The sequence below is a fragment of the Puntigrus tetrazona genome, chromosome 6 (assembly GCF_018831695.1).
Source record: "Puntigrus tetrazona isolate hp1 chromosome 6, ASM1883169v1, whole genome shotgun sequence".
In the NCBI taxonomy this organism is placed as follows: domain Eukaryota; kingdom Metazoa; phylum Chordata; class Actinopteri; order Cypriniformes; family Cyprinidae; genus Puntigrus; species Puntigrus tetrazona.
Genome location: NC_056704.1, coordinates 11,041,900 through 11,054,923, shown reverse-complemented (window position 1 = coordinate 11,054,923; position 13,024 = coordinate 11,041,900). Strand labels below are relative to the sequence as shown.

The 13,024-nt window shown below is 38.2% G+C and overlaps 1 protein-coding gene across 2 annotated transcripts; it reads left to right on the top strand.

Moving 5' to 3' along the window:
* Positions 1-76: 76 nt before the first annotated feature.
* Positions 77-12,878, top strand: ephx4 (epoxide hydrolase 4). 2 transcript variants are annotated; one of them, XM_043241426.1, is made up of 7 exons: positions 81-1,411; positions 3,287-3,372; positions 5,132-5,289; positions 6,669-6,797; positions 7,550-7,653; positions 8,711-8,859; positions 11,510-12,878. In XM_043241426.1, exons 1-7 carry the CDS (start codon positions 1,169-1,171, stop codon positions 11,751-11,753), a joined length of 1,113 nt encoding a protein of 370 aa, XP_043097361.1. In that variant the 5' UTR covers positions 81-1,168; the 3' UTR covers positions 11,754-12,878. The 2 variants fall into 2 exon arrangements, with proteins under 2 accessions (XP_043097362.1, XP_043097361.1); XM_043241427.1 differs by lacking the exon at positions 6,669-6,797 and having other exon boundaries at positions 77-1,411.
* The last annotated feature ends 146 nt before the right edge of the window (positions 12,879-13,024 follow it).

The window sequence follows — 13,024 nt, the reverse complement described above, 5'->3', positions numbered from 1 at the left end:
TATTCTGCACATAGAAATGAACAAACATTACACTGAAGGCATTACTGTAACTCAAACATTTTTTTTTTATTACGTTAAAGGTCACGGTTTCCACAATAGCATTTATATATAATGCACTTATCTAAATAGCACTTTTAAAAATAATGTCTGCTTTCAAAACTTGGCATGGAAATATGTTTTAACACCAAATCAGCATATTGATACTGAAACTTTAGCTTTGCCATCATACGATAATAAATACGTTGTGCAGTACATGAAAACGAGTTATTCGTATAAACCGTATGTTTCACAGCATTACCGTTTTTTACTACATTTGAATCAAATAAATGCAGCCTTCGTAAAGAAACCATTAAAACGTTTTACTTTTCAAGACCAGGCTATTCTTTTTGAACAAGGGTAAACTTCCGAGTTTGCATGAAATTCAGTGATGTTTTGTGATATTAAATAGCGTGCTTTATTCGAAACAAACGTTGGCAGTTTATATACAATTTTTAATATAGTTGAGAGTTTTCAAAACTGTCGCGACGCTTTCGTATAGCTAAGTTCCAACTTGTTTAGCTCTAATGAATAGGCAAAAACTTACACGCCTGCGTCCAAAAGTTATTTAATCCCCATTTCGTCGTCTTTAACGATAACTTGTGTTTCCCATCCGTTAATAAATCTGCAGCTACATCGTGAACATCGAATATGCTCGAGGCGGAGCTTACAGGCTGACCGCTCTCGGGAAATCGTTATTTTAAATACACCCTGAGCCACAGTACATGATATTGTTGTATCCAGGGTAAAAATACACCTCGACTACACCGCGACAGAAACCCGAGCGCTCCCGCTCTCCCCGACGCGGCTTTCCTGCTCGTTATTACCGGCAGAACTGCGCGCGTGGACGGTCCGCGAGGGCGAGCCGGGCCCAGACGAGCTGCCTGCACAATAACGCGAGAGAGCCTTCTGGTTTTGTCGGTGTAATGGTTCAGTCCGAGGTGCGAACACCTTTGGGACCGAGCGTCTCTTCTGTCGTACGCAAGCGTGACTCCGTAGCGTCTACACAGGGATCCTCCCCGGTCGGGACGCGCGCGCTGACGGTGCGACGGGGCTTTTGAGACGCTGGCAGTTGAGTAAACAAATCGATACAAGCCGCGATCAACAAGCGTGCTCCTGCAGTGATGTAAAGATGGCGAGACTGCTTCACAACTTGCTGCTGTTGACGGTCGGACTGACGCTGAAGATCAGAGTTATGGGATACTGGTCTCTCGTGTACGGATACTGCGCGCTGTGCACCGGCGTAGCGCTGCTCAAACTTGGCTGGAATATCATCCTACGGCCGTCGACAACCTTTCAGTGGACGGTTCGTGAGACACCCCCCGCGTGCCTGAATGACACGTCCTTGGGAACCCACTGTTATGTTAGAATCAAGGTAAGATGGATGGACGGCTGACAGTAAATGAAAGCACGCACGCATAACTTTGCTGTTTTTTAACGCTCGGATGTTGCTCTTTATTACCTGTGTCTTTTTTGGTCTTTCGAAATGAACTTTGCCTCAGATGTTTCTCTCGGATTCACTTAGGGTAAACAAACGAGACTATTTCCGACTGACTGTATGCACAAATCCGGGTAGCTCGCAAAAAAATGCCCTATTGAAAGAAATATTAGTGCACTGAGATTATGTTTTCGGGTTTGGTATCTTGCCAAATGATGACTGGTGCGATGCAATAAATCACATCGAGCAGAAGTAGGCTATCGGTTTGAACTTTCAGACTGATCTGGGTTAAAAAAATAAAATAAATGAATGAATAGTTCACCCCAAATGAAAATTCTGTTATAATTTTACACGTCATTCCAAACGCTTTCTTTCGTTCTTTCTGTAAAAGATTCGCATTTATGCTGCTTACATTGCTTTCCCCGGGAACTGACCTTTCTTGCATTGTGCAGTGATATTAATAAGATATTTAAAGAATGTTTTAGTTTTAATTGGAGAAACACAAGCCAGCAGCATCTCACACCTTCTGCTTGCCTTTCAAATCGTTTCCTTTGTTCTCAGCAGAAGAAAGAAAGTCGTACAGAAACAATACTACTATATAATAAAATTTTCATGCATGAGTGAGCAGTATTTTCTTCTCAAGGGAACTATCCCTTTAAAGAGATCTCATTTGTGCTTTCTCTTGCCGGTGGGGTTGCTCCCAGAAGCAAACCGTTCCCATCACTGAGCGTCCTGCAGCGGACGGGAGAGTGATCAGTTCCCCGAGAAATCATAGTCCCTGCTCGGACTCCGCTGTCCGCTCCAGTGGTGCTGATTCAGATTAGGCGTCTCGAGAAAGATGTGACGTGTATAGCCTGTACCTGAAGAGTTTTCAACAGACAACTTAAACATGAGCTACTCTGAACCTGCACTTTTTTCTAAAAACCGTAGACTTAAAAAGAGGCACTTTTAAGTTTTTTTTGTTCCTCTGCAACTGCTGGAATTGAGGGATTTGGTACTAAAAGCTCTAGCATCGACTGTGATCTATCCATCTGAACGTGAAACAGCAAATGACCTTGAAAATAAGCACTCATTTTTTCATGCGAAGTGAAAAACGTTACATTTTATCAGGCTTTTTTTGAGGTGGGACGTTTTCCGCGCCCACAAATTAGTTTGGTAACGTTTTACGATAAGGTTCATTATTTAACATGAGTTATCTACATAATTAACATGAACTAAGAACCAGCAACACTTCTACGGCTTTTAACAACCGTAGTTAATGCTTATTTCAGCCTTTACTAAAATCCCGAGTTGTGTTTGTTAACGTTAGTTAATGCACTATGAGCTCACTTGAACTAATAATGAATGATTGTGTTTTTTATTAACTAACCTTGAAGATAAATAAATACTGTAATAAATGTATTGCTCATTGTTCGTTCATGTTAGTAAATACATTAAACAATGCACCTTATCGTAAAGCGTTACCACTTGTTCGTATTCAAAAGGAACATTATGCATCGCAAACAATGTTCTGGAAATAGCCAGACAACCCGAGGATGCTATCACATGCACTTTGATGCAGGCTGTCATATAACAGGGTATGAATTTTCCCATAAATGTCAATGGAAGATATTGCTTTAATATTAGCTGAAGCCTGCGGACGCGACTCCCTCTCTCTGGTGCGTTTTATAGCTCTATCAAGCAGAGAGTGACGTGAGAATAGATTTCACATCAGGATGGATAGGCCCGTGTGATTAAAGAGAACGGACTACTTTTATCATATCCTCCATTTACGCTGAAGAATAACTGCCTCTGGTCTCTGTGCGGTTTTAGGAGTCTGGACTCAGATTTCACTATGTTGCCGCTGGAGAACGAGGAAAGCCACTTATGCTGTTTCTGCATGGATTCCCTGAGTTTTGGTGAGACTCAAACACACTCGCACACAAGGGAAACACTTCTGGGATGCTGCCAGGCGCAGATCGGAAATATGTTGTCGTGGCATCGGTCCGCGTTATACAGATAATATCTGAGGCTCGAAGCTTCCCCATCAACACAGCACTTCAGTCAGACGCAGAGATGTGTGTGTGTTATTGTTATGGAATGTAAAACGGACGGTATAACGTATTATACAGTCCTGAAACATGATATGGAGTGTGGCGACGTTCGGCCTGTCTCGGGACCAGTGAAGCTGTCGTTCCAGTGAGCCGCCTGACTGCTATCAGGACAGGACTGTGCCTAATTAATGTGGCATGGCTCCTTTCTGCTTCACTGGCCAATCTACTGCTCCAGAATCAGTGATGAACTCTTGGACGAGTAGAGGAGACCTGGAGGACGCCCTTTTCTTCTGACTTCTGCTCCACTTTTGTTTGGTGCATTTAAAAAGTGCAAGTCAAAGATTTCTCTCACTGCTGAGCAATAAAGAAACGTGGAGGTTAGGACGGGGTGTGTGTGTGTGTGTGTGTGTGTGTGTGTGTGTGCTAATTTAACGCTCATATATATTCTCACATATTGGGTTTGGGTCCTTAGAGCCTTTTCTGCACTGACTCATCAGAATCATAGTTAGGCATCCTTCTGCTTTTGCTTTTTTTTCTCTCTCTCTTTTCTCTTTCTTAAAAGACTTACTAGTCTATCTAACTAGATCACTAGTTAGGGAATGCTTCCAGTGTGGTAGAGTTTACTAATACAATTCAACTCAATTTTACACGTCACAGTATAGGGTGCTCCATGAAAATAGTTTCGCCGCTAACCAGCGAAGCGATCAGATTATTCTAATTTGCACAGTTATTATAGAAATTTATAGAAATGTGGCAGAAATTTAGTCAGTCTAATGAATTCTTACCTTCCACAAGGTCTGTTAGGCATAACTTGTGGGACCCCATTAAACATCAAGGCAGTTATATTTACATTTATGCTATGGAAAAGAAATACTGGTAACTTTATTTTATATTTGAACTTGGTACATTTTAGGATCCATTATAAATGCCTTTACTGTCTCTTTTGACCGATTTAGTGCATTCTTCCTGAAAACAAATAAATCTTACTGACCCCAAACTTTTGCATGGTAGTGTATAATGAATAGAGATATGAAACTGTGACAGTTCAATTCATACTTCCAAATAAACTTACTGATAATTACGGGCATGGAACACCACATAACACAAGATAATAACAACCAACAAAGGGTACCACGGTATAAGGACGACTTTTCGTATGTGTAACGGGCTGCTGCTGTTACACATTTGTTACAGAGCGCGTCTGTTACACAGCTAACATTGGATTATCACACATGTGTCGCAATGCAATTATAAACTCAAGTACACATGCGTCAGCTACTTAAAATAAAGTGTATCACGATTGTACTTAAGTTTAAGTAGGTGTGTAACAGGTCTGTCACATATGTGTAACAGTAGCTGCTGTTACATCTACATAATAACAAAAGACCTTTCCATTAAATAGTTGCATGATAAATACATTTTATTTCACGTAAGTACAATGGCTGCTACTAAGTACCGAATTAGGTAATTACTCTGTATTATGACACCTTAAAATAAAGCGTTACCACAGAAAGTGTAACCAAAAGAAATACCACGTAGAACAGACAGCTGATCTGAATTAAGCAAATACGTGTTCGTAATTCATACTAAATGTTCATGAGAGATCCACACCTTGCTTTGTCAGGTTCTCCTGGCGTCACCAGCTGAGGGAATTCAAGAGCGAGTTTCGTGTCGTTGCTGTGGATATGCGAGGCTACGGGGAGTCTGACCTGCCCTCCTCCACTGAGAGCTACAGACTGGACTACCTTGTCACCGACATCAAGGACATCGTGGAGTATCTGGGTAAGAACAGACTGACTCCATTATCTCAGCCCTATTTCCATTTCGCATTCCAGCCTGTCTAGAGGTTTTGATAAGGCTGTTGTAGTGGTGAATGCTAATGTAGCACTCTTCCCAATAGTCTGCGACGTGAAGGTGACCCATTCACAGATGCCCTTGTATTTTTAGATTTGTATTGTCTGCTTAAAATGAAGTCTAATTGACTGCCTCTAGATTTCAAATGTGACACAATCACTAGTTGAGCTGCGCTGCAATGCGACTCAAGGACAAGTGTAGATGAACGCTGTGTATCACGCCGTAGTTAAACTCATCTGTCTGCCTGCACGGAGTGGCATGTGCGTAAGCGGCTGGCGGTGTATTGTGACAGGACGTCAGTGACACGTTATTAGGATTCATGATGATGTCTTGCTCCAGGGTCTCGGTTCCTTGACATTGGAAACACTCTATTCCAGACGGTGGAAACTTCCACCCCGGCTCACAGCAAACGTGTCATTCATCCCGAGTCAGTCCTTGATGTGACACTAAATGAACTGCAGCATGATATTATTAGTGTTATTGCAAAAGAAGGTGACTTAGAATCAAACCAAAGTGTAAACAGTAGTTATTGTGCAGCAAGGCCCAACATAATATAATTATTTTACGTAGCGTTGAATTTAATTAATACTTGGCACTAACCAGATCTTAATTTATTGGCTTTCTGTACCATTTGTGTAATTGACAGAATTGTCAAATAATCCAAATTTATGCATCCAAATAAAAGTTTTTGTTTACATAATATATATATATATATATATATATATATATACACACACACACACACACACACACACACACACATATATATATATATATATATATATATATATATATATATATATATATATATATAAATGCATGCATATATATATATAAATGAATGTTTTTATATATTATAAAATATAAGAATATGAATATATAAATATATATATACATGTAAATATTTTCTAAATATGTTCTATGTGTGTTTGTGTATGTATATATGCAAACTAAATATACACCACACCTAAATGTTTTGCAAACAAAGTCTTTTACTTTGGTTGAAATGAATTGCGATTAATCCTTTGACGGCACTAAAAATAATGAACATCAACATCAAGCTTTTTTTTTAATGCTGATGAGGAAAGAGGGAGCTGGAACTGTGGCCTAGTGTTAACCACATCGTGACACAGATCTTATTTGGTGAATTAGATTTCGCCTCGAGTCCTATCTCAACCCTTTTCCCTCTGATTCTGCTACAGTTTCCTGTCTCGTTCCTCACTTTCCTCATTAATGATGTGACATGCACAAACAGCACCACAACAAACACAAGCGTGCCAGCTTTTTCCTTCTGATCCTCTCCTCAGGATACAACAGATGTTTTCTCGTGGGGCATGACTGGGGCGGCGTCATCGCATGGCTCTGTGCAATTCACTACCCTGAAATGGTGACAAAACTCATAGTGCTGAACAGCCCTCACCCCTGCGTGTTCACTGGTAAGTGCCCTTTACACCCGACGACCAGACGTCCTGCTCCGTCATGCCTTTCCCCAGAGACTCCGTTTTGGTTTTAGGGATCATTAGTATGATCTGCATCGTTCACAGTGAAATATTGTGGTCAGGCCCAGGGAATCATGGGGCTTTGCCCTCCATCTGTCTCTTTCTCGCCAGCCTGGAGGAGGAGGTAATTACAAGGCAGGCTTCTGGCAGAGACACGGGACCCTCTTATAATAACACTCAGTACCTGATGAGAGTGACACCGCTACACCTTTTGCTATTCTCGCTCTTTTAAAACCTGTCTCTGCTTAATAGGCTGTCTTCAGCCAAGTTTTAACTCTCTGTTGCGCGTGTTATGAAACATGATTTGATTCCGTTTCATTACATAACGTGGATCTCATTACTGAAATCAAAAAGGTATGTTGCCTAGAAACAGCACTGTGAAAAAAAAATCAAACTCTCTTAATAAAACGAAGATTTTTTTTTAAATAAAAAAGCTGTTTCCTGCAGATAGCACGTATAGCAATGGCTGAAAAATCAATCAAATTAGCTTTTCTCCAGAGCACGAAATGTGCCTCGTGCCACGTTTTAAAAAGACCAAAAATCTTTATCCCTTCATTATTAACCATTTCATTGTCAATTTATATGTGAGTCATGTGCTTAAAAGTGAAGCAAATGGGCTTGTTACTCTGTACAAGGTTGGGTTAAGTTTCCTTTTGCTCTCTCTCTCTCTCTCTCTCTTCTCTGTCCAGATTATGCCCTTCATCATCCCAGTCAGTTGCTCAAGTCCAGTTACTACTTTTTTTTCCAGTTGCCATATTTCCCAGAGCTGATGCTCTCCATCAATGATTTCAAGGTGAGATTGACTCAATATGCTCAATCATATTTACTGCAAAGATGCAAAGAAAGTATCAAAAGTGACGGTGCAGGCTTATTGTTAACACAGAAATAAAATCGATTTGGAATTTTCTATTCATTAAACACCGTTAAAATCTCGATTTACATAAAAATATTAAGCAACACACAAGATAACAAAAAGAAATATTTCTCTAAATTAGCATATTAGAATGACTTCGAAAAATTGGAGTAATAGCTGCTAAAAATGTAGCTTTGACATATTTATGTTATGTAATACTGATATAATATTAAATTATTACTGTTTTTAATGTATTTCTGCCCAAATAATTACCAACAATGTACATACTTTTGTTATTTTATTGTTAGTTTAAAGTATTAAAGGCGTGGATGTACGTATGTATAAACTGAAAAATACTAAACTGCTAGAATGTGGAATGATAACATCATCCTCTCTTGTTTTAATTACCCATAATTTTACATAACTGACCAGCTTTTGGGTCCAGCATGTGAATTTGTTTGTGCGAGAATTATGAATACAGAGTGAATCATTAGGCCAAGATTATCCATCTGTCTTCAGCACACACAGCTTAGTCATGTTGAATCAGCTCTGGATAGACACTAGGTTTTGTGTGCTGATTATTTTATGCATATCATGCATTCTAATTGCCCGGCTATAGTAAGTGCTACTGCTGAAATACGGATTTAGCTCCAGTATGAAGTTACCGAATCATATTGGGTATTTCAACTTTGTTTTGTTCAGCTGTTTTAGTAAAATCAACATTTTTTACTTTGCATAGCATTCTAATTGTTTTTCCTTTTAATTTCTCATTTCGATGGGATCAGACTGAGTTATGGAACCTATGGTCTTTAACTACTATGTAATTAACTTTAGAGTTAACCATTTAATACAGTGCACTTATTGTGTATATGTTTCAAAAACACCTGCATGTAACATCTTGATTACATTATATATTGTGCCCAACAATGAATGTATTTTTTTAGACATGGTAGTTCAATTCTCTGAGCTTATTCTGCTTTTTCTCTTGTGTTTTCAGGCGCTGAAGAGTTTGTTCACCAGCCGCAGCACAGGAATCAGCTGTAAAGGCCGCTGGCTCACCACAGAAGACCTGGAAGCGTATCTGCATGCCCTCTCACAGCCGGGGGCCCTCACTGGGGCCCTCAGCTACTTCAGAAATGTCTTCAGGTACCTGTGCGTCTCATATAAAATCTGTGTGTTTTGTTCATACAGCTTTGTATGCCAAAAAAGCTGCTGAGCTCATTTTACAGAAAACATCGCCCTCTAGTGTCTGTGATATTTATATTATATATTGAGCAACTTTTTGAGAAGTAGCTGTGTTTTTGCTTCAGCTATTGCAGGTTATAACATATTTGTTATAAAGAATAAAAGTGATATGTGTATTTATGTTATTGATATAACATAAAAAGACAAGATAAATCATGCCAAGAACTAAATTCGTAAGGGCATACGTCCCTGTCAGGATAGAGAGAGACTGATTTCATGTTCTCTGAGCTGTGCATGAACAGCCGTTAACTTACTGCCTATGCTGTAATGATATTCTTTCAAAACGAGTTCATATCAGCATCAGATCAGCTGCAGGGTGTATCTGAGAGTACTAAACGATCAAAGCGGATCTTTCAGTTAATTTTTGATATAGCCCAAACCATTGTGGACGCCCTGGTGTAAATACTCTGCTTTAATTTGCTGGCCGAGTGCATGTGTTAGGAGCATGTGAGACTTGCATGCATGACTGAGCCCTCCATCTGCTCCTCAAGCACACTTTGATTATGTCTCAGGGCAGAGCTACCCTGACTGTTTATGTGTGTGTGTGTGTGTGTGTGTGTGTGTGTGTGTGTGGGTGGGCAGGTGGGTGTGTGTAGGAGGGTGCTGACATAACAGTTTCTACAGAGACTAGGAACACATAAGTCCATATCAGAACTGAGAAAGGAGAGTGTCTAGACCATTAAACACATTCTAACTAGTGCTGACAAATGATTACTTGGGATTAATCTAAATAAAGGTTTTTGTCTGCAAAATATATGTATTATATGTATGTATGTATGTATGTGTATATATATATGTATATATATATATATATATATATATATATATATATATACAATTGAGGACAAAAGTATTAGCCCTCCTATTAAATTTCAGTCCGTTTTCAGTTTAACAGAGCAAGAGAGTTTTAACACAGCATTTTTCTTATATATATATATATATATATATATATATATATATATATATATATATATATATATATTATTTATTTATTTATTTATTTTTTTCATCTAGAGAAAGCCTTATTTATTTACATTTGCCTGAAATTATTACTAAAAAAGAATTACTAAAAAAAATGCAAAAATAGCTAAGCTCAATAATTGTCACTGTAAACTGAAGATTAGCATCTTTCAAAACAACTAGTAAAATAATATGTAATATCATCATGGCAAAGACAGCATATATGGTTATTAAAGTGTTTTCATGTGTCAAGATCTACTGAATTATCGAGAGGTTTGAAGAACCCCACACAGTGGAGAACAGAGGCGGGAAGTGAAAGACTTCAAAAACTTTGTAAAGAAAACTAGCGAAAGAGGTTTTTAAAGACCCAAGAACAACTGCCAAGACACTAGTGAATGATTTAGTCAAGTGTGGGATTAATGTCTCAATGAAGGAAAGAATGGACTGTGTAATTATAAAATGAACCTTTTATACCAAATTCCTAAAGTGATGCTCACCAACAGCAGTTTAATACGATAAAACTATTTTTTTTATGTTTCCTAGTATATTAAACAGTACAGTGTTATTATGCAGCAATTATGAAATCACAGTGCTAGTGATTTAATGCAATGTAGTCTGAGAAGCAGTGTGTTTCAGAGTGAAGCATGGCAGCAGTATTGGGGGGAAACACATTACAAGTAACGCGAGTTACGTAATGAGATGAGATTGCGTTTTTATAGTAAAACATTAATTTTTGATTTACAAGAAAATATCTGAGTTCATTTTTCAAAGTAGCGCTGTTTTAAAATGTAAATGTAAATGTAAATGTACCGTGTCTTGACCGACAGGTGTTGCCATGTTGAGAGAAATCAGGAGTAAGTCCAGAGGCATTGTGTGTTGTCTGCACATGATCACATGACTAAATATAAAAATGTATTTGCTCATGCATCCTACACAAAACTCAAAAAATTCCTCAAACTGAAGAAAAAGTCAAATTCAAACCTGCAATAATTTAATATGTTAAATAAAATAACTATCATTTATATATTTAATCCCATTTTATTAATCAGTGTCTTTGCAATTGACCTTAGATGACTTAATTCAGCCATACCAATAAAAATGACCAATTTGTGTTTCATCTGTGCTTCTTTTGCGTGTCACATTGTTCATGCAGTTACTTTGAGCTGCGCCCTCTACTGTACAGGCATGAATTTACTTTTCTTTCAGCCTGACTCATGTTCATTTCACTTTTGTTGTCATACTTTTTTTAAATGCATTTATATATATAATACACAATATGACAATATAAATATATGAATGTGTATATATATGTACATATATGTAAGTATATGACATATAAGTATGCGCCGTATTTCTATATACATGACAAATTTATACAGTATACGCATATGTATTATGTAAACAAAAACTTTTATTTTGGATGCGACTATTTGCTATTTATGGTTTGATAGCACTAATTGAAGTTGTATTAATCCTAACTGTAAACTATAGGTGACTAAAATATTGTTCATTAATATGAAATTTTTTGCAACGTGTATTCAACGCCCCACTCGTCTGCAGGCCTGACGTCAGTATTATTTGTGCTCCGCAGCGTTCTCCCGCTGAGTCAGAGTGAGGTGAAGTCTCCCGTATTGCTGCTGTGGGGCGAGCGAGACGCCTTTTTGGAGCAGGACATGGCCGAGGCCTGCCGTCTGTACATCAGAAACCATTTCCGCCTCAACATCATCTCTGGAGCCAGCCACTGGCTTCAACAAGACCAGCCCGATATCGTCAACACACTCATATGGACTTTCATTAAGGAGGGAGAAGGCCGGAAAAACTACAGGAACTTATAACGGGGTCCTTCTCCCTCTGAGCTCGCCTGAAGAGAGGGGACCAGGGAAACGCCTGTGAAAGCAAACCAACGTTAATGATTAATGCAATCGTTGTTTTAAAATTTGATACATCTGAGATATAGAAACAAATCAAACTTCAGTGAAGCGGAAAAAAAAGAACAAAAGCACATTTTGATCGGAGGGGATGCATAGAGAGTAGTGCGTTTAATCTATTTTTCTCAAGTTTGCACATGACATTCGCCTTAAGGTTTCTTGGTGACAGTGTTTAAAAGTGTGTTGCAAAATATCTGTGAGTAAGTTGTATCGTGTGGTGCCTTTCGACATATCGTTTTGCAGCGTAAAAGATGTGCCATGTCTTTTTGAGAGCGAGCTGTGGGGTTTGTATCAGCTCTCTGCACTCTCTGTATCACCTCTCTATCAGGTAGTGATGTCTTTTTCTTTTGTACCTCTGACAATTCTGGCTTAAACGTTCGAGAATGTCATTATTTTGATCTTCCTGTATGATAAAACAAAGTGATGTTTCGGTATTGTACACTTTTTTTGTATCTTCTCCTGAACACTGCATCTAAGACAGTAGAACCAGCTCTGCGTCGTTTTGATTTTCTAAGCAAATAAATAATAGCGGAAACTCACTGACTTGAATAATATTCACTCTCTCTGTTCATATAAGGTCGAACTATTAAACATTAAACAGTTACTTATAACTTGGATTTAATAAGATGCTTCCCGTTTTTAAGATATGTGGAGTAGATTTTAAGTCTGAATAAATGACAATGGAAAAAAGGAGGTCAATTGTTAATGTTAGTAAATTAACCAAACTAAACTAATTAAAGTTAATTAATGGGGCCTTGTAAAGTGATACTGGTTTACCCAACACAGCCCTCCATTTTAAATCCAAGTCATTAAGGTAATGCAATAAACTACTCAAGGTGCAACACCAAGTTAGCAGCCAATCATGTTCAATCAAATTCAAACGGTCTACAAAATAAAGGTTTCTACTAAATAACACAACAGTCTAGCTTTTCTATTATTATTTTGACTGCTGTTATAAGTCATGCTGTCAGATTCTTCCTCTTACTGTTCTCCATGACTTCGTTCCGAATAAATGTATTCGTATAAACAACATTTATTTTTAAACCTTCTTGCAATGTTCGAGATTTTCGAAATGTAATCACCCTCTTTAACGGTTTAATACAGTTTAATAATTTGTCTCTTGTGCGGAAAATAAATCAGCTGCTTTGGAATATTGAATAAAGATATCAGACATAATA